We start from the raw sequence: 20,544 nt of genomic DNA, 5'->3' as shown, positions 1-20,544 counted from the left end.
TTATGCACTGGATTTTTGTGTGTCTTTCCAACAGCCAAAAATATACCACATAATGTTTCAAACGTACAGCAACCCAGAGGACACTTGGAGTGGGAGGGGGGAGCATGGCAGAGAAAAAGCTGATGTGCACTTGTACAAATGCACCAAAGAGCCAACAGAAGCAGACCTAACTGATTTTCATCCATACTCTCTTCCAAATGATATAAATGGGCATTAAAAGTGTCCTAAAGGAGCATCTTAATGTTGCCTTGGCATTAGAGTGCAAGAAATTCCCAGCAGCCAGTTCAGACCACTTAGAATAGAGAATAATCCATTCCTTGTGCTCTCCACCTGTGTAAACATCCTAGGCCAGATCCAGAGAGGCGCTGTGGGCGCTTCCAACTTAGATGTCACAATATTTCAAGCATAGGCGTCTGACATGTGATCCAAGAAAACAGGGCTATATATACAGCCCATGGTTCCCTATATATAGTCCATGAGGAGAGTTAGGTGCCTCTGAAGGGCAATCCAGAGGGCCCAGATGCTGAACAGGGGTCTGCCTAGACTCGAGGTAGCCTGTTGGAAACCCTAAGCACGGGAGCGTGTCTGAACTCCGACCCCTTTTTGGAGTTGAAGCACCCCCGTTCCTGGAGATCCAGCGCACTGAGTTCTGCCGCGAAGGTAGGGGACTGCAATGGCAGTGGTGACTCCAGCACCCACCTTTTGCTTAATAAGCTAGGGCTAGAGCACTTACCCAGGAAGTGACGGACCTGGTTGTTAGGCTTTCCTCAGCCTGGCAGGGATTCAAACTCCCATCTCCCACTGGCCAAGAGAGTGCATCAGGCAGGGGGATGGTTTGCATGGTGGGGGCACGCTCATGCTGCAGACCCTGGGCCACTAGCCCCCAAAAAGCATGGGCCCAGGAGAAGAGGAGGTCTGGCTCTGTAATCTACTGCTTAAAGCCCTTGGTTGGGAGCTCTGTGTCCTCTGAGTCAGGCTACCGATCAATCCTGGGGTGTTTGTGCAGATCTCAAGAGCAACCTGGAGGAGGAGAGGGGAAATCATTTCACAATTTAAGAATAGATAGCAAGAGAAGATTGCACATTTAATCAAATACTTCTGTTTTGCTGAAATGGGCAAAACGTGGTGCTGACCCCATCCCTTTATGTGGATGCATTATCGTCCTCTTCAGAGAAACCTGCTGTGTTGGGAATGGGGGTAGGGTGTTGTGATCTATAGCAATACTCACCTTTACCCCACACCAACCTCTCGTGTCACCCAGCTCCCTCCTCCACTTTTTTTGATTTAATAATTTTTTTTTGGCCTTCTTGACTATTTCTTGTTTATTTAATCAGTCATGCTGAATTGGGAAACAGCTTGCAAAAAAAAAAAAAAAAAATCCTTCCAGGCAAGGTTAGTTGAGTAAAAGCAATCTCTTTTCTTAAACCAACCGAATCGTTGGAAATATTGCTCTTTGCAAGTTTCCGGGCACAGGCGCCCTTCCTCGGGCATAGGGAGAGTCTGCCGGTTGTCATCTTCTCGCTAGGGTCCAAAGCTTAAGCTGATTTGCAAAAGGCGGGTCTGTGAAAATCCAAATTTCTCCGCTCAATTAGTCCCTAAACTTCTCGGATCAAATCCAAATCGAAAGCCTGGGCCCAGTCAGCGAGCCAGTTTAGGAATGGGGAAAAGGGCACAATCCTGACTCCAGCACCGCTCCAGGAAGAGCGCAGACCACCAGCAGCCTGACGAAGGGTCCCTGTGCCCCAAAACTGGCAATGAAAACTTTTTCCAACTATTTGAGTGGCTTTAATACAAGATACCGGATTGACCCAAAGAACCTTGTCTGCCATTGGTGGATCATTTGGTGTCTAATTTTGATCATTTGATCTCTAATTTTGGTAATTAGATCATAAGAATCTGGTATCTAGGATACCAAAACATGCTCTGATAATAATAGTAATTTGGTATCTAATTTTGAAGAGTGTGTGTGGTGGGGGGTGCATCCCATATAAAAACAACATATTTTTCTCTGGTTAAAAATAAACTTAGAAGCTTTACTAATAGGAAAGGGCTTAGGACTGAATGATTCGGTTTAAGATGGAAGCAAAAACGACTAGAAATCCATTGAAATGAGTTAAAAACAATCTGCGGGGCTGCGAACGAGGAGCTTCGTGACCAGGAGCAGCTTGTGATATAAAAACAACGTATTTTTCTCTGGTTAAAAATAAACTAGAAGCTTTACTAATATGCTGGGGGTTTAGGACTGGATGATTTGGTTTAAGATGGAAGCAAAAACGACTAAAAATCCACTGGAATGAGTTAAAAACAATCTGCGGCGCTGCGAAAAAGGAGCCTCGACAACAGGAGCGGCTGGCGGCAAAGGCGAGCTCGACCGGTGGCACGCCAGACCCATTTAAAGGGAGACGGCGTTCACCCCTGTGGAGCAAAGAGTTTAGCAGGGACCGGGCAGGCGATCGCGAGGCGGGAGGTGGATCCACCCCCTCAGCGCTGCCCGACTAGAAGTGCGCCCACCACGGCCCGGCGGCCATTGGAAATTTGGGTGAAGCAGGAATTGAAGCAGGGACCACGCACACCTGCCAGCGTGCGTTGTATCCCTGCAGGCCCCAAAACACGTGTTTCATTTTAAACTCGCAATTCCTGAGGTAAATCGCGTGTTTTCTTGTAAACTCGCAATCCCCGAGGTAAATCGGGTATTGCATTTTAAACTCCCAGTCCCTGTGGGAAATCGCGTTTTATTGTAAACTCACAATCCCCGAGGTAAATTGGGTATTTCATTTTAAACTCCCAGTCTCTGAGGGAAACCGTGCTTTATTGTAAATTCGCAATTCCTGAGGTAAATCGTGTATTTTAAACTCGCAATCCCTGAGGGAAACCGCGTTTAGTTGTAAATTCGCAATTCCTGAGGTAAATCGTGTATTTTAAACTCCCAGTCTCTGAGGGAAACCGCGCTTTATTGTAAATTCGCAATTCCTGAGGTAAATCGTGTATTTTAAACTCGCAAGCCCTGAGGTAAATCGGGTATTGCATTTTAAACTCTCAATCTGTGAGGGAAATCGCGTTTAGTTGTAAATTCATAATTCCTGAGGTAAATCGTGTATTTTAAACTCGCAAGCCCCAAGGGAAATCGGATATTTCATTGTAAACTCCCAATCCCTGAGGGAAATCGTGCGACCTTGTCTTTTGCCTCAAAAAATGGAGAAAACGCAACATTGGCGTCACGGCGGGTGGGGCAAAAGGCCTGCAGCCCGGCCCCGGGCATGCCCCGAAGGTGGTCAACACACGAAGAGGGTTGCCACGGTTATTTTTTACACAGCCGCGCCGCGCCGCGCCGGGTCAAGGGCTGGCTCCTGACTTGGCGGGGGTGCCATGGCGCCACGTTGGGCCTGGCGTGAGGCCCCGGCCTGCGAGGGGTGGGGGCGGGTGTTGGCAAACAGGAGGGCTGGCTCTGAGGGTCAGCGGCCTGACACAAGGTGGAAACAGCTCCCTCTCACAATGCCCTACAACAAAAAAAGAGGGCGATTAAGCCGGGCGGAAAAGCGAGCAGTTGACGCATGCGCAACGCGGGGCGGGGCGGGGCGGGGCGGCGGTTGTGCGCATGCGCTAAGTCGAGCAGGCGCGGCGGGGTGCGCACGCGTGCGGGATTGCTCCGGGCCGTGAGTACGTGCGGCGTGTGCCTGGGGCATGGGGAGGGCGATTGCACCGGGGTTGGTGCATGGAGCAGCCCCAGGGACATGGGGAGGGGGTTTGCACTCACCTTGTTGCATTGGAGCAGCCCCAGGGGTGTGGGGAGGGGGTTTGCACCTGGCTTGGTGCATTGGAGCAGCCCCGGGGGTGTGGGGAGGGGGTTTGCACCTGGCTTGGTGCATTGGAGCAGCCCCAGGGGTGTGGGGAGGGGGTTTGCACCTGGCTTGGTGCATTGGAGCAGCCCCAGGGGTGTGGGGAGGGGGTTTGCACTCATCTTGGTGTATTGGAGCAGCCCCATGGGTGTGGGGAGGGGGTTTGCACTTGGCTTGGTGTATTGGAGCAGCCCCAGGGGTGTGGGGAGGGGGTTTGCACCTGGCTTGGTGTATTGGAGCAGCCCCAGGGGTGTGGGGAGGGGGTTTGAACTCATCTTGGTGCATTGGAGCAGCCCCAGGGGTGTGGGGAGGGGGTTTGCACTCATCTTGGTGTATTGGAGCAGCCCCAGGGGTGTGGGGAGGGGGTTTGCACTCATCTTGGTGTATTGGAGCAGCCCCATGGGTGTGGGGAGGGGGTTTGCACTTGGCTTGGTGTATTGGAGCAGCCCCAGGGGTGTGGGGAGGGGGTTTGCACCTGGCTTGGTGTATTGGAGCAGCCCCAGGGGTGTGGGGAGGGGGTTTGAACTCATCTTGGTGCATTGGAGCAGCCCCAGGGGTGTGGGGAGGGGGTTTGAACTCATCTTGGTGTATTGGAGCAGCCCCAGGGGTGTGGGGAGGGGGTTTGAACTCATCTTGGTGCATTGGAGCAGCCCCAGGGGTGTGGGGAGGGGGTTTGCACTCATCTTGGTGTATTGGAGCAGCCCCAGGGGTGTGGGGAGGGGGTTTGCACTCATCTTGGTGCATTGGAGCAGCCCCAGGGGTGTGGGGAGGGGGTTTGCACTTGGCTTGGTGTATTGGAGCAGCCCCAGGGGTGTGGGGAGGGGGTTTGCACCTGGCTTGGTGTATTGGAGCAGCCCCAGGGGTGTGGGGAGGGGGTTTGCACCTGGCTTGGTGTATTGGAGCAGCCCCAGGGGTGTGGGGAGGGGGTTTGAACTCATCTTGGTGCATTGGAGCAGCCCCAGGGGTGTGGGGAGGGGGTTTGCACTCATCTTGGTGTATTGGAGCAGCCCCAGGGGTGTGGGGAGGGGGTTTGCACTCATCTTGGTGTATTGGAGCAGCCCCAGGGGTGTGGGGAGGGGGTTTGCACCTGGCTTGGTGCATTGGAGCAGCCCCAGGGTGTGGGGAGGGGGATGCCCCCAGCCTGCTGCATGGAGCAGCCCAGAGTGCATGGTTGGGGGGGAGGGAAAGCATCTCTGTCCTTGCTCCCTGCCGCCATTGCCATGTGCAGCAAGCACGAGGAGGAGACTTTCAGATGCCGCCAACCCCATCCTTGCTTCGTGGGCGCTGGCGGCAGCTTGCCAGATGGGGCTGAGATAGAAATTGATCTTGTAAATGAGGGATCAGCTAGGCAAGGGCTGGAATTGCTGTTGTTGCAGGGTCCCTGGAAATGCACGGAGTCACAAGTGACTTTAGTGTGACCTTGTGGGAGCAGGAGGCTGGGCAGAGCCCCCCTGCTCCCCGCTGTGGGGCATGTAGGCTTTGGGATCTGCCTGGATAAAAGAGGGGAGAGAGGGCAAGAAGGAAGTGGGCTGGGGAAGAGACTGGAGCCACATGGCTGAGCACATGTTCCCCAAAAATTTGTACCAGAAGGTGGAGCTCTGAGATCCCGCCTGCTTCTGTGGTTGCTATCCCGGCCCCGGGGCGGAGCACCGCATGGCATGGCTCAGCTATTGGGTCTCCTTTCTTGCGTGTGCTGCGAGTGCCCAGGGCAGTGGCGTGCTCCAGGCTGCTGGGCAGGTGTATTGCAGAGGCTCCCAGCTCCAGGTACATGGGTAGTTGTGCTCCTATGGTGTGTGCTTGATAAGAGAGCAGCAAGGAAGGCTGGCTGGTAGTGCCTTTTGAGGGGGGGAGTGGGGGGCTCTATAAGCAGGTAACACTGCGTTGTCAAGTTCCAATAGGGATCATGGAGAAATGTTTGCAAAGGGCTTGTTTTAGCATTGCTGAGTCGGTCCTGATTAGCTTCAGCTAATAAAAAGTGTGTGTGCGTGTGTGTGCGCGCAGTACTAGTTGTAAGCGTGATGTAGCCATCATGGTCCTGAAATTATGCAAGGGGCAAGGATTTTTTTTGCATGATCTCTTTCATTGGATCAGCATAATTGGGATTAAATCCCACGAGTCTTCGAATGTAGGATGTTCTTCCTCGGGGCGGGGATCTTGCATTCAAAAGCATGTCAGAACTGATCCCAACTATGTAGTTGGTCCATAAAAGGGATTTCCCCTAAGAAATCCGTGCCTTTTTATATACGTTCATACTTTGGTTAACATGTAAGGTGTGTATCTACCTTGCCTTCTGCTTAGCCTGCCCGTGGGCCACTGAAATGTAGGAACGCAGGTTTTGTTTCTGTGGATAGGGCATGTGTCTGGTAGCCGTGTCCCCACAGGAAGCATGGAGTTTAGACCGTTTAAGCCACCGTAGCCGCCGTTATTACCTTGTTATTTGCTCCCTGGCTGAGTTACACTGTGCCCTTTGTCCGTCTTCAGTTGGGCGTGTGTCGGTATATAATTTCTCGTGCCCAAAGCGTGCTCTCGGTAGTAGCCCTGCTCAATGGAGCAGTGTTGCTGGCTGCCCTACCTTATCTCATGGGACTTGGCTACCAGGTGTCTTATCTTGAAGTCCCAGTTACTGAGACTAGGAGACTATCTGAGGATCTTAATATCAAAAACAAAACCCTTCCAGCCCTCGTGGCTGCGCACGCTTGAAAATACGAGCAAGGATTCAGACGTCAGATCTGTAAAAATTGAAGTTGCTTTCTTTATCTTTCCACTCTGTGCTTTACAGATGTAATAGACAGAGCAGTGCTTCTTCAAAGCCAGAGCCTCGCTGCAGTGTTGTTCTGTCTGCAAAATAGGTGAACTTTCAGCGAGACAAATCAATTTCTCTGCGTTTTCTAGAGAAGCATCTTGTATCTAGCCAGCACCGTTATAATCAAGCAGTCTGAACTGTGCTGGCTGATCAAGTCCTAGGGGCTTACCCCAATTGGGAACTGTGACTTGCCACACTAAGAAGTGAGTAGTTCAGTGTTTTCATAATTGTCCATTCTGTAAACTAAGGCCATTCTTAGCCAATGACTTGTGCTTATTCCCAGATGGGACTGTCTCATGGGTGTGGAGGTACTGGGCTCTGGGATGAGTGACCTGCAGTATCATAGAAAATGAGGGCTGGGAGGGACTTCAGAAGGTCACACCTAGTCCAGCCCCCTGCTCAAAGTGGGACCAGCCCCAACTACATCATCCCAGGCAAAGGTCTTATTGAGCAAGCTGGGTCTTAACCTCCAAGAATAGAGACCGCACCACCTCTCTGAGTAACCTGTTCCAGTGCTTCACCACCCTCCTCGTGAGAGCGTTGTTCCTAATACCGAACCTCAACTTTCCTTGCTGCAACTTGAGCCCATTGTTCCTTGTCCTGTCATCTGCCCCCACTGAGACCAGTCCAGCTCCGTCCTCTTTGCAACCCCCGGTAGGGAGCTGAAGGCTGCTCTCAGATCCCCCCTCAGTCTTCTCTTCTGCAGGCTAAATCAGCCCAGTTTCCTCAGCCTCTCCTTACCAGTCATCTCCCCCAACCCATTTTCATTGCCCTCCGCTGAACTCTCTCCGTGTCCTCATCCTTTCTGTAGTGCAAGGCCCAAAACTGGACACGACTCCAGATGTGGCTTCATTAGTGCTGAATCACTTCCCTACATCTGCTGGCAATGCTCCAACCAGTGCAACCCAGGATGCCGTTAGCCTTCTTGGCACAAGGGCACACTGCTGGCTCCTGTCCAGCTTCTTGTCCCGTCACCCCCAGGTCCTTTTCTGCAGAGCTGCTGCCTAGCCAGTCACCCCCAGCCTGCATGGGCGCATGGGATTGCTCCCTCCTAAGTGCAGCACTTTTTGCATTTGTCCTTACTGAACCTCATGAGATTTCTTTTGACCCAATCCTCCAATTAGTATGGGTCCCTCTGAATCCTAGCCCTACCCTCCAGTGTATCTGCTACTCCCCCCAGCTTGGTGTCACCTGCAGACTTGCTGAATGCCATCTTCCAGGTCACTAATGAAGATATTGGTATGAGTGCCCCAGGACTGACCCCTGGGGCACTCCACTTGATACTGGCTGCCAGCTAGACATTTGAACCATGATAACTACCTGTTGAACCTAGTGATCCAGCCAGTTTTCTATTCACTGTACAGTGCATTCATCCAACCCATGCTTCCCCAGTTTGCTTGCAAGAATGCTATGGGAGACTGTATCGAAAGCCTTGCTAAAGTCAAGGTATATTATATCCACCGCTTTCCTCACATCCGCAGAGCCAGTCATCTCATCGTAGAAGGCAGTCGGGTTGGTCAGGCATGACTTGTCCCTGGTGAATCCACACTGACTGTTCCTAATCACCTTTTTCTTTTCCAAGTGCTTAGAAACGGATTCCTGGAAGATCTGCTCCATGATTTTTCCAGGGACTGAGGTGAGGCTGACTGGTCTGTAGTTCCCTGGATCCTCATTCTTCCCTTTCTTAAAGATGGGCACTATATTTGCACTTCTCCAGGCATCTGGGATCTCCCCTGATCGCCACGAGTTTTCAAAGATAATGGCCAGTGGCTCTGCAATCGCATCAGCCAACTCCCTCAGCACTCTCAGATGTGTTGCATCTCGCCCCATGGACTTGTACGTGTCTAGCTTTATTTATTGAGCACTTCAGCCTTTCTCTTGTCATCTGTTAGTAGGTTGCTTCCCCCATTCAGTAAGGGACCCACGCTCTCCCTGATCTTCCTCTTGTTGCTGCCTTACTTGTAGAAACCTGTCTGTCTTACCCTTCATGTCCCTTGCTAGCTGCAACTCCAGCTGCACTGTGGCCTTTCTGACTTTATCCCTGCATGCCCAAGCAATGCTCTTATACTCCTCCTTTCTTGTATGTCCAAGTTTCCATCTCTTGTAAGCTTCCTTTTTCTGTTTAAGCTCACCGAAGAGTTCTCTTCTAAGCCAAGCAGGTCACTTTTCACATTTTCTGTTCTTCTTACACGTCAAGATGGCTTGTTCTTGCACCCTCAGTTTCTTTACAGTCATCTGGTGGTCGCTGCTGCCCAAGTTGCCATCTACTAGTACGTTCCCCACCAATTCTTCCCTGTTTGCAAGCAGCAGGTCAGAAAGAGCATGGCCTCTAGTTGGTCTGCCCAGCACTTGCATCAAGAAGCTGTCCCCAAGGCTTTCAAAACCTTCCTGGTTTACCTGCACACTCCTGTTGCCCTCCTAGCAGAGTGATTTGAAGTCCCACATGAGAGCCAGGGCTTGCAGTTGGGGAAACTTCCACTAGTTATCTGAAGAAAGCCTCATCCTCCTGGTCTGGGTGTCTCCCATCAATGGGATGCACTCCACCTCCACTGTTGCTAGTGGTCTGTATCTGTTCTCCAGGCAAACCACTGCAGGTAGGGATAAAAATGCCTTGCTTCCACCTTCCTGGGAGTGTGCACCCTATTCCTTTCCTAGCACCAACTCTGTAAGTCCTAGGACTGTGGAGGAAGAAGTTTCCTCCTGCATGGGATCAATGAAGTCCTCATGGTGGAGGATACTTTGCAGCCTTGCTACCTCCTCCTCCTGTAGCTCTCTTGCCTTCTCCCCGAGGGACCACTCGCATTGCAGGCACTTCCCGGCCTGGCTGACATGGGAAGAAACCTGCAAGCCGCAGTCTGCACAGCACCAACCCAGGACTGGGGTGGGAGCCTCGATGGTGTACGGTCCTGCCTGGACAGACACCTCACAGGTGGAAGCAGGGGCTGGAAGTGGCAGTGGCTCTGGGATTGGGATGTCCTCCAGCCATGTCTCTGGGGTTTCTAATCTGCTGCCTCTTCCTTGCCTCTGTTTCCAAGCCAACCTCCCCTAGCAAACACCTCTGTAGCTGGACTGTTTGCTGTTCCTGATCCTGAAGGGCTCCCTTTCCCCTGCAAACCTCTGATCTCTCAGCAAGCTTACATTGAAAACAAGTGAGAGGGAGTTTCCAAGCAAGCTCCTCCTCCCTCTGGACTCTAGTGAAACGGGTTCAGGATCCCCTTCAAAGAGGGGGGTTGCAAACTGTCCTGTTTGCTTCTCCCTGTTCTCTGCTCCCCACGAGATGAGATGATATTTTCTCCCATGTTCCTGCTGGGAAACTGGGACAGCTGAAGGCCACGGACACTGCAGCTGGGAGCGCTCAGTAACCGCCTCGGCTTGGGAAATGTTGCGGTTGCTTCGTCCTGCTTTGACTTTGGCTTGGGGAGGGATGCTTGCTGTTCTGAGGCCTTCCTATCACACCAGCATGTTGGTGTCCTCAAATCAGATGCCCTGGGATTTGTAAGAGCCAAAGAAGTCAAGGGTGTCCTGTTTGGAAGCTGCTGCAGCCATTCCCATGGTCTTTGAAAGGGGAAGGAGTGCATTTGTCAGGAGAGCTGCTAATACTGGCCTTAGCTGCACTGGACATGTTGAGAGGAGCCAAAATGAATGCCTCACCTATATTTATACAGGCAGTCAGTGCTGCTTGCTCAATGCCACGTGTCTTGCGTTGGCAAGACTCAGTCGTTCCATAGGTAGGACTGAAGGGAGAGGCCTAGGAAAGCACGAACTTCTGTAGAAGACTAGTGCAATTTCCAGCCAGGAGTCGCAGAAGAAAGCTGTATTGTAGTCTGCTGTTTACATTTCCTTATAGTCTTCATCCCTAGCTCCATGCCATAGAGATTCAAATCTTAATGTGTTCTCTTGCTCTTCCAGGTTTCAATCCAGTTGCTGAAGTGCATCCAGGGCACAGATGGATCAGGCCAGGGCAGCCATCTCCAACTTGGTAAGATTCCCAATGCAGAATCAAATGCCTCAAAAGTTGCTGCATCTCTCCTGTGAGAGTGCTTGCTCTTCTTCTGGCTTACAAAGGATGATTTGGTCTGACCTTCTCATGAGTGTGGCCTGCTCTTAGAAAGTGTGTGGTGCAGGTGTGATGCCACACCAGTGTCTGAGTAACTTCCTGGTGTCCAGTCTCAGACATCACTGGGGCCTGCCTTTTGATTTCTGAATTAATCCCCTTGGAAAGTGTTGGGTTTGGGCACTCCAACTGGAAAGTCTTTTTCTTTAACTATTGCTGTACTTATTGCAGCTGGTGGACTCCCAGGGTAGAGGGTGTTGGGACCCAGAGGCCTTCAGTCCTGGGTTTTAACCTTTGTGCTGAGCATAAGTGGAAACGAAGCAATAAGGCTAAGCACAATTTAGGTTAGAGACTTGCACCTGGTGGAAAGGGGCACGATGGAAACATATTGTCCCTGACTTAAAACGAATTGGGAAGTTGATGAACTCAATTGGATAAATGTAGCCTGGGCAAGAGAGAGAGAGTCAGAGCAAAGCCTATCTCCCCGCCTACATATGAAAAGATTACTTAAGAATGGAAAATTACAGCTATGCAGCAAAAACAAGTTCATATTTGGCAAACAGAAACAGGCTTATTGATTAGGCATTAGGGAGAAGGCTTAAGCTAATTGTATGTATTAAGAAACGTAAACTATATGGTATATAAAGAGAGGCGAGAGAGCGTACCCTTCAGACCCTAGTCCTGAAAGATCCCATCGCTGATTCAAGATTGGGGACTCAGAAGGAGCCGGCAACCCCGGACAAGACCTCATGGACCAGCCATCCAGAGATGCCACATTCGTTAAATCTTGAGGTGGCAAGCGTGTTGTAATGCTTTTGACAAACTATAGCAGTAAACCTGTAATGGCTAACAGCGTAAAACATTTGTTGGTTAAGGAGTAACAGTGTCCTGGTCTTGGAATTAACACCTTGTACAACCCTGAATTGACGTTACTGGACGTAACAAGGCAGCCGTGCTGGCAAGAGTCTCTGCTTCAAGCATTGCACAAATTCCTCCAAACCATGTAAGCCTCATGCCAGCAGAGCTTCATCCACATTGGGGCTTTGACCATCCTACGTAGGTCAGCTACAGTTGTAAAGACGTCATGCCCTGCAGCAGATGCGGTGCCGACTCTAGTGCAGATGAAGCCTACGTCGTTTTCCTGAACTTTTTATGTGACTGTTCAGCTTTTTGAAAAAGCAGAAAATAGTAATAATAATGGGGGGGGCGGTGGAGTGTAGAACTTATCCAGCTTTTGCCTAGGGAGCGACTCCTAAATTCCCTGAGATTATGGAAGACCTCAGGAAACCATTGAACAAAATCTGTGCCTTGCCCCCAGCGTCCATGGGGACATGCTACAGTGAATGGCCAAAACCTGATGTCTGACCCTGGGGAGTAGGTGAGGGTCAGGAACAACTAGGCATCAGGTTCACTCTTTGGGGCATCTTTGAGCTGCTCCCAACAGTGTCTTGTTTGAATGACACTCGTGCATGGCTGTGGAAGGAGTGACCTCTGCAAAGAACTGTTGAGGGAACGAACAGGTTGCCCATGTCTGTTGTTCTTGCTCACTTTATTTCCTTTCCGTTTAGTTTGGAGGCGAGCCACTGTCATACACCCGGTTCAGCATTGCTCGGCAGACCGACGGAGACAACAGTCAAGTGGAAATGAAGCTGTCTGCTGAGGAGGAGGAAGGAGGTGAAAACGGCGTGCCGGAGAACATGCAGACCCACCATGTAGCAAAACCCAGAACTTACTACAGCTGGTACTGCATCGCCATGATGGTGGTGGTCCTCTTCCTGAGCGGTAAGACACAGGCAAAGAAGGTGGTGGGGAAGTCTCACAAAGTGGACCTGGGCTCTGACACGTGAGCTCTAGACAATGCCCAAGCCCTTCCTAGTGACCCCGGATGCCCATCTTTCAGGGGAGTGGTAGAGACCCTGACTCCAGCTTTGTAGCAGATGCCGACTAGTGTGTTAATGTTTAGGTTGAAATGCAGGCTCCCATTCTACATAAAGGTCAGTCTGTGACTGACGGCACAGGTGGGCTTTGAGCAGTGCACACTAAGCCAAAAGGCAAACAGTTGCGGAGACGGCCGGATCAGGGCATAATGAGTTGTATGGGCTCACAGTTGCAGCAGGTGTTAAGATTTGTAGAGGCTGCTGATCTTTTGGTACCCCAGTGGGGATTTGTAGTTGTTATAATAATAAAGCTGATTTAAGGCAGGCAGAACTGCCTTGAGGGGCATCGAGATGTATCCTACATTAAACAGGACTCAAGGGTTGCTTTCTATCCGCCCTTACAACATGGAATCATACCTTTAAAATTCAGGTGTGTGTGCATGTGTACTCGCCTCCTGCTCTTAAACCACCCTACCATTGGCGGGTTGATACAGGAACAGCGTGGCCTCCTAGAAAATCCGGTGTCTCCTGAAATTCAGAGTCAGAAGGCTTGAGCTGTTAACATAGGGCTGGCTTGGCTTATATATATGGCACCTGGCAGCCTCTCATTTCTTGTTTTCTAGGGTTTCTGGTCGGCTACTTGAGTAGCCGCGGGCGCATGCCGACAAGTGGACTATGTGTGGATGGCAATGGGCAGTGCACCAGCTCTCCTCCCACTCCCTCCAGCATGCTGGATCTGGATGAGACGGTGGAAGAAGAGCCTTTCACGGAGCCTATCCTGTACTGGGAAGATCTCCGGAAGATGCTGTCAGACAGTCTGAAAAAAGGAAACATGGAGCTACACATAAGGTAACAGCCTGTGGGAAGCCTGAAGTCTGCAGCATATGAAGCACAGTGGTTCTGCCAATGCTCCTGCCTTGGACCTGGGGTCTTGGGGTGCAGTTTCCAAGTGGCTTGGTCATGACTGGGCTACTGCATTTCACATCCCGAGTGTAGCTCAGCCTTGACTTCTTTTCAGGGAACTGTCAATGGGCTCCTCCCATGAAGCTGGCTCCCCAGAAGATGACAGACTTGCTTACTACGTCTATCAGCAGTTTACCTACTTCAACTTGTACAAAGTCTGGAATGATGAGCACTATGTCAGACTGCAGTTTCCAGGCAGGTAGGTTTAATGGAGCTAGGCATGGGAGGGTAGCTTCCCTTCATGCTTGTTTCTCTTTTTATCCTTGTCCTAAAGCAACGCAGCAGTCTTCTGTAGCAAATGCGTTAATGCCTTGAGCCAGCTAACCTTTTAAAAGATCTCTGCTTCCCTTAGGCTCTTCCAAAGCATCTTATCCTTGTCTTCCCAACTAGTTGTAATTTGTTACCACAAAAACACTATCGGAGCTTTCTTCTTACCGGCTAGTCTTGCAGAAGTGGTCAGAAAACTACAAGGGCCTCCATTCTTCCTGTCAAATTGCAAGAATGTCTTTACAATAGGTACTTCACATGTGGGTGGCTTTTCAAATCCAAAGCTTTGTCTGGGAGCTAATATGATTCCGTGTCAGGCATAAAGTCAGCTTGCTTCTCTCTTCTGCCCTACTGCTGAACATCAAGGGGAAAAAACCCACAATTTCCCAGGGTTCCCTGTTCCCCTGTAATAGGAACTGCTGATAATGTAGCTGCTCCACAGATCTGCTCGTAGGTCTAATGCAGTCTCTTGCTGTTTCATAGCTCACCCAATCGCGTCAGCATTACAGATGACCGTGGACGGAACGCTACTCTGGAAGAGCCTGAGGCATATGTGGCATTCAGTGAAAATGCAACGGCTATAGTAAGTTCTTTCCCAACATCCTGGGAACCATTTTCTGGAAGAGGCCTGTCGTGGCTGCCTGCATAGCTAACAGAGCAGTAACACAGGGGCTGAGGATGCAAGGGCACAACACATTTTACTTTGGAGAAGTGGAGCAGAGAGGTGACTCCAGGCTCTCTCCAGTCTGCTACCACTGTTGCCTTTGCTGTTGAGCTGCTCTGTGCTCGCGGCAGACCAGCTCCCCTGCCGCCCAGCGGCCAGGTGCTGTGATAGCACGCAATCTAGGCAGTTGTGTTGGGGACCTGATGGTGCGTCTGCTCCTTCCTTACCCTGGATCTTGCCCTGAGTAAATGTGTGTCTGCACCCGAGACCCGACCCTTTGAACCGATAGCTGAAACCTGCTTAACTGCCCTTGCATAGTGCTATGCTTCTAGCTAAGCAGAGCATGACTGGATGGAGTTGGCGCAGCTTACCATGGAGAGCCAAGGTCTCCCCTGTATCTGACCTCTTCAGGCCTGCTTGATGTGACACTTGTCAGGCCTCGGACGTGTACACTGCTCCACTTGCTAGGTGTGCTCATGTCATACCATCGATTCTCATGTCTGTTGCTTCAGTGAGATGGAGAAGTCTGTCCACCTCCAGGCAGTCTCGTTGCGGGGAGGGAATGACCCTGATTTGTGCAGAATGTGCCATGCCCTGCAGCTTCCTCGACCGGGCAGCGAATGAACTCAGACTGGTGACTGCAGCCATAAGCAGCATGTCTTTCTCTTGCAGGGCAGACCGGTTTATGCTCATTATGGCCGCAAAGAGGACTTCAAGCAGCTCAGTGACTTGGGGGTCTCCGTCAATGGATCCGTGCTCATTTTCAGAACTGGAGAGATTTCTGTTGCGGAGCAGGTAAGCTGATCCCGCTCTGCATGTTTCTATCCAGCGTGCTCTGGTCACGTTGCATTGTGTAATGTGGGCAGGTCTGAAAAGTTGTTTGGCCAGTATTACTGCCTCCAGGCAAGCTGCTTTCTGCTTGCAGAGGGTTCCTCTTTGCTAGCTGGCATGACTGTTGGGTGGGGGTAAAGAAAGCTTGAACTTAGCTCCTGAGAGGAGAAAGCCGATGTTGTAACCTCCGGGAGTTAGAAATGGGCAAGGCAGAAGCTGGTCTGTGGCATAGCAAAGAGCTCCGAAGCTTACAGGTGGAACTGGTCTGGCGAGGAGTCGTGGTTTCCTGGGTCTCGTGGCAATCGGTACAGATGAAATAATGTTGGTTCATGTTGGAGTGGGGAGGTCTTCTTTTGAGGAGCAGCAATTTGAAGCTTGGCAGGGAGGCAGCCTCTTGGCGATGGGCCTCTTCTTCCCCCTGAAAATCCTGCCAGGTGCTCAAGCTCTTTGAGAGAACATCTTATACGAGCTCCAACTTGCTAGGCTGTTGAAGCCAAACTGCCCCAAGATTGGGCTAAGCCAGGCAGGCTCTGGCCTGGCCTCAGTAGGAAGCTTTGTTGCTGCGGATCTGGGTTGCTCTGGGCATCTCAAGGTGGGCGGGAGCCCGTCTCCTGTGTGCTTGGGGTGCTCTGTGCACCACCTGCCTGAATCTCCAAACCCCTGCCTCATGCAAGCGTGGCACAGAGAGAACTGGGGATCTCTAGGCAAGAAGATCCTGCTTTGAGGAGCAGACTGGCGTGCCCCACTCCCACACGCACCGAGGGAATGGAGCTGGATGTGGAGACAAGGGGGTCAGGTTATGTGATGGTGAGTGGGGGTAGAAGAGCAGGGACATGGCCTTCAGGGCACGTTCCCATCTCAACTCTGGGACTCGAGGGTTCGAGTCTCTCTGTTCTCTTCCTCCAGAGTGCCCCCAGCAGCATTTCGGCTTTGTCTGCCGGGGTCTTAAAAACCTCCAGGGATGGAGACTGCACCACCTCTCTGGGTAACCTGTTCCAGTGCTTCACCACCCTGCTAGGGAGAGAGCTCTTTCTAACAGCCAACCTCAACTTCCCTTGCTGCAACTTGAGCCCATTACTCCTCATTCTGTCATTTGCCCCCACCCAGAACAGTCCAGCTCCATCCTCTTTGCAGCCCCCTTGAAGGGAGGTGAAGGCTGCTATTCAATCCCCCTCTGTCTCCTCTTCTCTAGACTAAATAAGTCCAGTTACTCGCATCTTCCCACATAACTCATGCCCCTCACCATTTTCATTGCCCTCTGCTGGACTCTCTTCAACGTGTCCACATCCTTTCTGTAGTGGGGGCCCAAAACTGGACACAGGACTCCAGATGTGGCCTCACTAGTGCTGAATAGAGGGGAAGAATCGCTGCCCTGGCTCTGCTGGCAACACTCCTACCAATGCAGCCCAGGGTCCCGGTAGTCTTCTTGGCACCAAGGGCACACTGCTGGCTCCTGTTCAGCTTCTTGTCCCCTGTCACTTCCAGGTACTTTTCTGCAGAGCTGCTGGCCAGCCAGTCACCCCCAGTCTGTACCAGTTCATGATGTGGTGCTGGGATGTTGTTAGCTTAAAAACCTCTTCTCCTTCACTCACATTTATGCCACAAAAGTATCTAGAAAGAAATCCTGTTCCTGCAGTCTCATATAAAGGGGCTTGTTGAGCTTAAATATTTTCTTTTCTTAGTCTCTCTTCCCTGAACCATCTTGAGGGTGCAGGGGGGAGCTGTTGCCCCTTCCAGTTAAAGGCACATTTCTTACCAGAGCTTTGCTCTGTGCCTTAAATGTGGTCTCATCAATGCCCTGTACAATAGGCCGAGTGCTTTGTTTCTAGTGAGTACCCCTGCCTGCTACGCCCTGGGACTGCATTGGCCTTTTTTACACTTGCTTTATACCAGCAGTCCTGAGTTGTGCTGCAGTTGACCAAGTCCCCCCTCATCCTGCCATTTAAGCATCATGTGTCGTCGTCATCCGTTTCCTTCCCTCCCCCACACACACACACCCCCCCCCCCCACCATGTCATGCACAAATATAGCAAGGGTGCTTCTGGTTTCACTCCCAGGTGGGTCTTGTTAGATGCGGCTGGTTCCTTCGCTTTTTCAAAAAGTACGTAGAATAAAGCATTACCCCAAATGGAGTCCCTTTGCCCTTGTGCACTCTCTGCCTCCTATTTGTACCACCTAGAACATGGTTTTATAACACTGCCTCGCCTCGGCGTTTATTTATATTCTGTTCCTGAAGCACTCGGATGTATTCAAGTAAGCGGCATGAAATAAAGCTTATGACCACTTGACTTGTGATCCCGTCTCAGGTGGGGTTGAACTAGATGTTACCCATGGAGGTCCCTTCCAGCCCTGTTTCTGTGCAGATCCTTGAAGCAAAAGTGCCACGTCCCTTGCAGCCTCCCTCTTGAGAACCTGGAGGCTGATTCCCCTGGGAATGAGCTGTCGCAAGAACCAAATGATTTGCTGAATTAGTGGTTCAGCCTCTACTACCCTTCCTTCTTTGCATGTCTCCCTGGGACCCATGACCACGTTTGAATCGAGCTAACGAGGGTAACGATTCTTCTCAGGCCTGGTCCTTCTGTCTTGGGGGCTGACTGAAGAGCTGTGGCCCCAGCCACAGAACGAGCCTTGGAAACGAGCTAGTTGTTGCCAGAGAACTGGGTATCTGTGCACTGCATGAGGTGGGCGTCCCCAAGGAAAAGCAATAGGCACGGGGATTGGACGCGATGATCTGTTGAGGTCCTTTCTGACCCTAGCATCTATGAATCAATATGGACTGCAGCATAATGTGTGCATGGAGAGTGACAAATGCCAGGTTGTCCTGGCAGTGTTAAACCCAGTGCCTGACGCAGTAATAGTTCATGCCTGATGTGATGCTTTTTGAGGCATATGAACAGCACTAACTGGCTTGCAGCTATCCGTCAGCACGCACCTGGACAGTTAATCCCATCTCTCCCCAGGTGGCTAGTGCCGAACGCTTGAATGCTGTTGGTGTCTTGATCTTCCCTGGCTGTCTGAAATCCAGCAACCAAGAAAATCTGGGTCTCTTTGGACACGTAAGTACCCGTGGCAAGTGGGATTATCGACTGTGTCCCCTTCGCCAGTCAGCCTTGGTAGCACTGAGGCCTGGATGATCCACCCTCCCCTAGGTCAAACCTAGAAGGACAGGACAGACTGAAGTCACAGCTGCAGCCTTGTCAAATAAAATCAAGGAAAACAAGGAAGGGACCTCAGGAGGTCTCATCTAGTCCAACCCCCTGCTCAAAGCAGGACCAGGCCCAACTCCACCATCCCAGCCAAGGCTTTGTCTAGCCAGGCCTTAAAAACCTCCAAGGATGGAGATCCCACCACCGCTCTGGGGAACCCGTTCCAGTGCTTCACCACTGCTAGTGAGAGAGTTTCCTCATATCCAGCCTAAACCTCCCTAGCTGCAACTTGAGCCCATTGCTCCTTGCTCTGTCATCTGCACCACTGAGAACTGTCTGCCAGAGGCTGTGCAGCTGTATAGCCACTCCCTTCCCTTCTGCCTCCACCCCCCAATTTCTTATTGCTTGGGGAAACATATGCTGAGGCCTGTATGTGTTTCCTTTATTTTCACAGGCTCACCTAGGAACAGGTGACCCGTTCACTCCCGGTTTCCCATCTTTCAACCACACTCAGTTCCCGCCAGCTCAGTCTTCTGGGCTGCCACACATTCCTGTTCAAACCATCTCGTTCAGGGCAGCTAACAATCTCTTCAGGTAATAAGGTCTCTCCAAAATCCCAGCTGTGCTGAGACCTTGTAATGGGCTTTCCTCCCAACCCCCCCAGTTTTCCCCTTAATCAGATAGAAAGGGAAGGGGAAGATGGAGAAAGGGAAAGGATCTCTAGTTAGAGGAGGGTTGACTGAGTGTGGAGGAAGATGGAAAAGGCCGAAGACAGGGCCAGGACCGGAAGGGTATCTGGCTAGAACTGAGTGGGCCGGCAGGCAGGCTTGTAGATGCCCCCGGCTCTGAGGACAGGGTCCTCTCCCAGTGCCCCGACCACTGCAGACACAGCAAGTCGTCACTGGCATAGGGAAGGCTGTTGAAGCGAGGCCCAGATTGGGTTGTGAGGGGAACCTCCAGTACGTGCCATCAATTTGAAGAGGCACCAGTCCCAGTCCTGGACCCCGTATCAAAATATGATGGAGCATGGCTGCCCATCCTTGTGGAAAGGTCTCTGCTCTTCCAGTTTGGATTTCTTGGCATGCTGTTGGCCAAGTGCAGGCAACAGCAGTGGATAGTGATACAGGACTAGGTTTGTTGGGGAAGGTGTCTTGCAGACAGAGGTGCTAAGCGAGATGTTCAGAGCAGAGAACGCACAAGGTGGTGCTTCAACACTGTGTGTTTGTCTGTCTGTCTTGCAGCCAGCTGACAGGAGGGCAGGAGTGCCCCCTGCCTTGGAGGGACGGCCTTAGTTTTTGCAAGGTGAAGGCCTCGAGCACAAGCAGCTTGAATGTGGTGGTCCAGGTGAACAACAAGGTTGGGGAGAGAAAGATCCTGAACATCTTTGGAGTCATCCGGGGTTTCGACGAAGAAGGTATGCATGGTGCTGGGCCTGCAGCTCCTGCCTTCTATGTAGCCCATGACTGTACCCAGTTAATACCCCTGCCTTAGCCCTCAGTGAGGAAGCAGGGCTGTGAAACGGCCCCTTGTCCTTGCATCTCTGAGCGTGCGGCAGCGCGGCCTTTCGGCCTTGGTGAAAGAGAGATGTGCGGACCTTGGGGCTTAGTAAGTCATGCCAATGAACCAAGGATGAGTTGTAGTGAACCCTAGCTGTTTCAGGTCATGGAATAAGTCAGCTGCATGCCAGGCAGCACTTGGGAAAGTCTTGGAAAAAGACAGCCCAGTTCAGCAAGTGTCTGCATAGCAACAATCCCAAAGCAAACCACGATTATAAAAGTGGAGGTTAAGTTTTGTCCAGCCAGGTTGTCACATTGGTTAGCAACCTCAGTAAGACACAAAAGGGCCCCGGACACATGTTGGGGGCCAGCAGACTTGTTAGTGTCTAGGTATTGGAGCCTCCTTGTACAGTTCCTGCCTGCAAGGGGCTGGCAAGAGCCCTGATGCACTGCAGTGTGGAAGAAAGGGCAGTTAAGCTGGGCCTCGTAAGGTTTGCACTTCTGGCACTAGCCCAACCAGCGTGTGGCACGTGGGTGAGTCTTAACATGTCAGACTCAGTATTATTAGCCCGAACATGTGCCCGGCAGTGGTTGTGGAGCTGCAGCC

The 20,544-nt window shown here is 51.4% G+C and overlaps 1 protein-coding gene across 3 annotated transcripts in view; it reads left to right on the top strand.

Moving 5' to 3' along the window:
- Positions 1-3,576: 3,576 nt before the first annotated feature.
- The window catches only part of TFRC (transferrin receptor), a 28,392-nt gene continuing 11,424 nt past the window's right edge, over positions 3,577-20,544 (top strand). Inside the window, exons 1-10 of one of the 3 annotated variants that reach the window (XM_014596238.3) lie at positions 3,577-3,657; positions 10,549-10,618; positions 12,262-12,475; positions 13,194-13,419; positions 13,589-13,732; positions 14,284-14,383; positions 15,137-15,259; positions 18,256-18,351; positions 18,896-19,035; positions 19,683-19,855. In XM_014596238.3, the coding sequence (XP_014451724.2) occupies positions 10,586-10,618; positions 12,262-12,475; positions 13,194-13,419; positions 13,589-13,732; positions 14,284-14,383; positions 15,137-15,259; positions 18,256-18,351; positions 18,896-19,035; positions 19,683-19,855 (1,249 nt within the window). In that variant the 5' untranslated portion in view covers positions 3,577-3,657; positions 10,549-10,585. Of the gene's footprint in view, positions 3,658-5,024; positions 5,601-10,548; positions 10,619-12,261; positions 12,476-13,193; positions 13,420-13,588; positions 13,733-14,283; positions 14,384-15,136; positions 15,260-18,255; positions 18,352-18,895; positions 19,036-19,682; positions 19,856-20,544 lie in introns of those variants that run through there. The other 2 variants (XM_019495374.2, XM_019495373.2) reach the window with 2 other exon arrangements.

This window comes from Alligator mississippiensis, chromosome 7 (genome assembly GCF_030867095.1).
Source record: "Alligator mississippiensis isolate rAllMis1 chromosome 7, rAllMis1, whole genome shotgun sequence".
NCBI lineage: Eukaryota > Metazoa > Chordata > Crocodylia > Alligatoridae > Alligator > Alligator mississippiensis.
The sequence above is the reverse complement of the archived record's forward strand: the minus strand, read 5'-3'. Positions and strand labels throughout refer to the sequence as shown.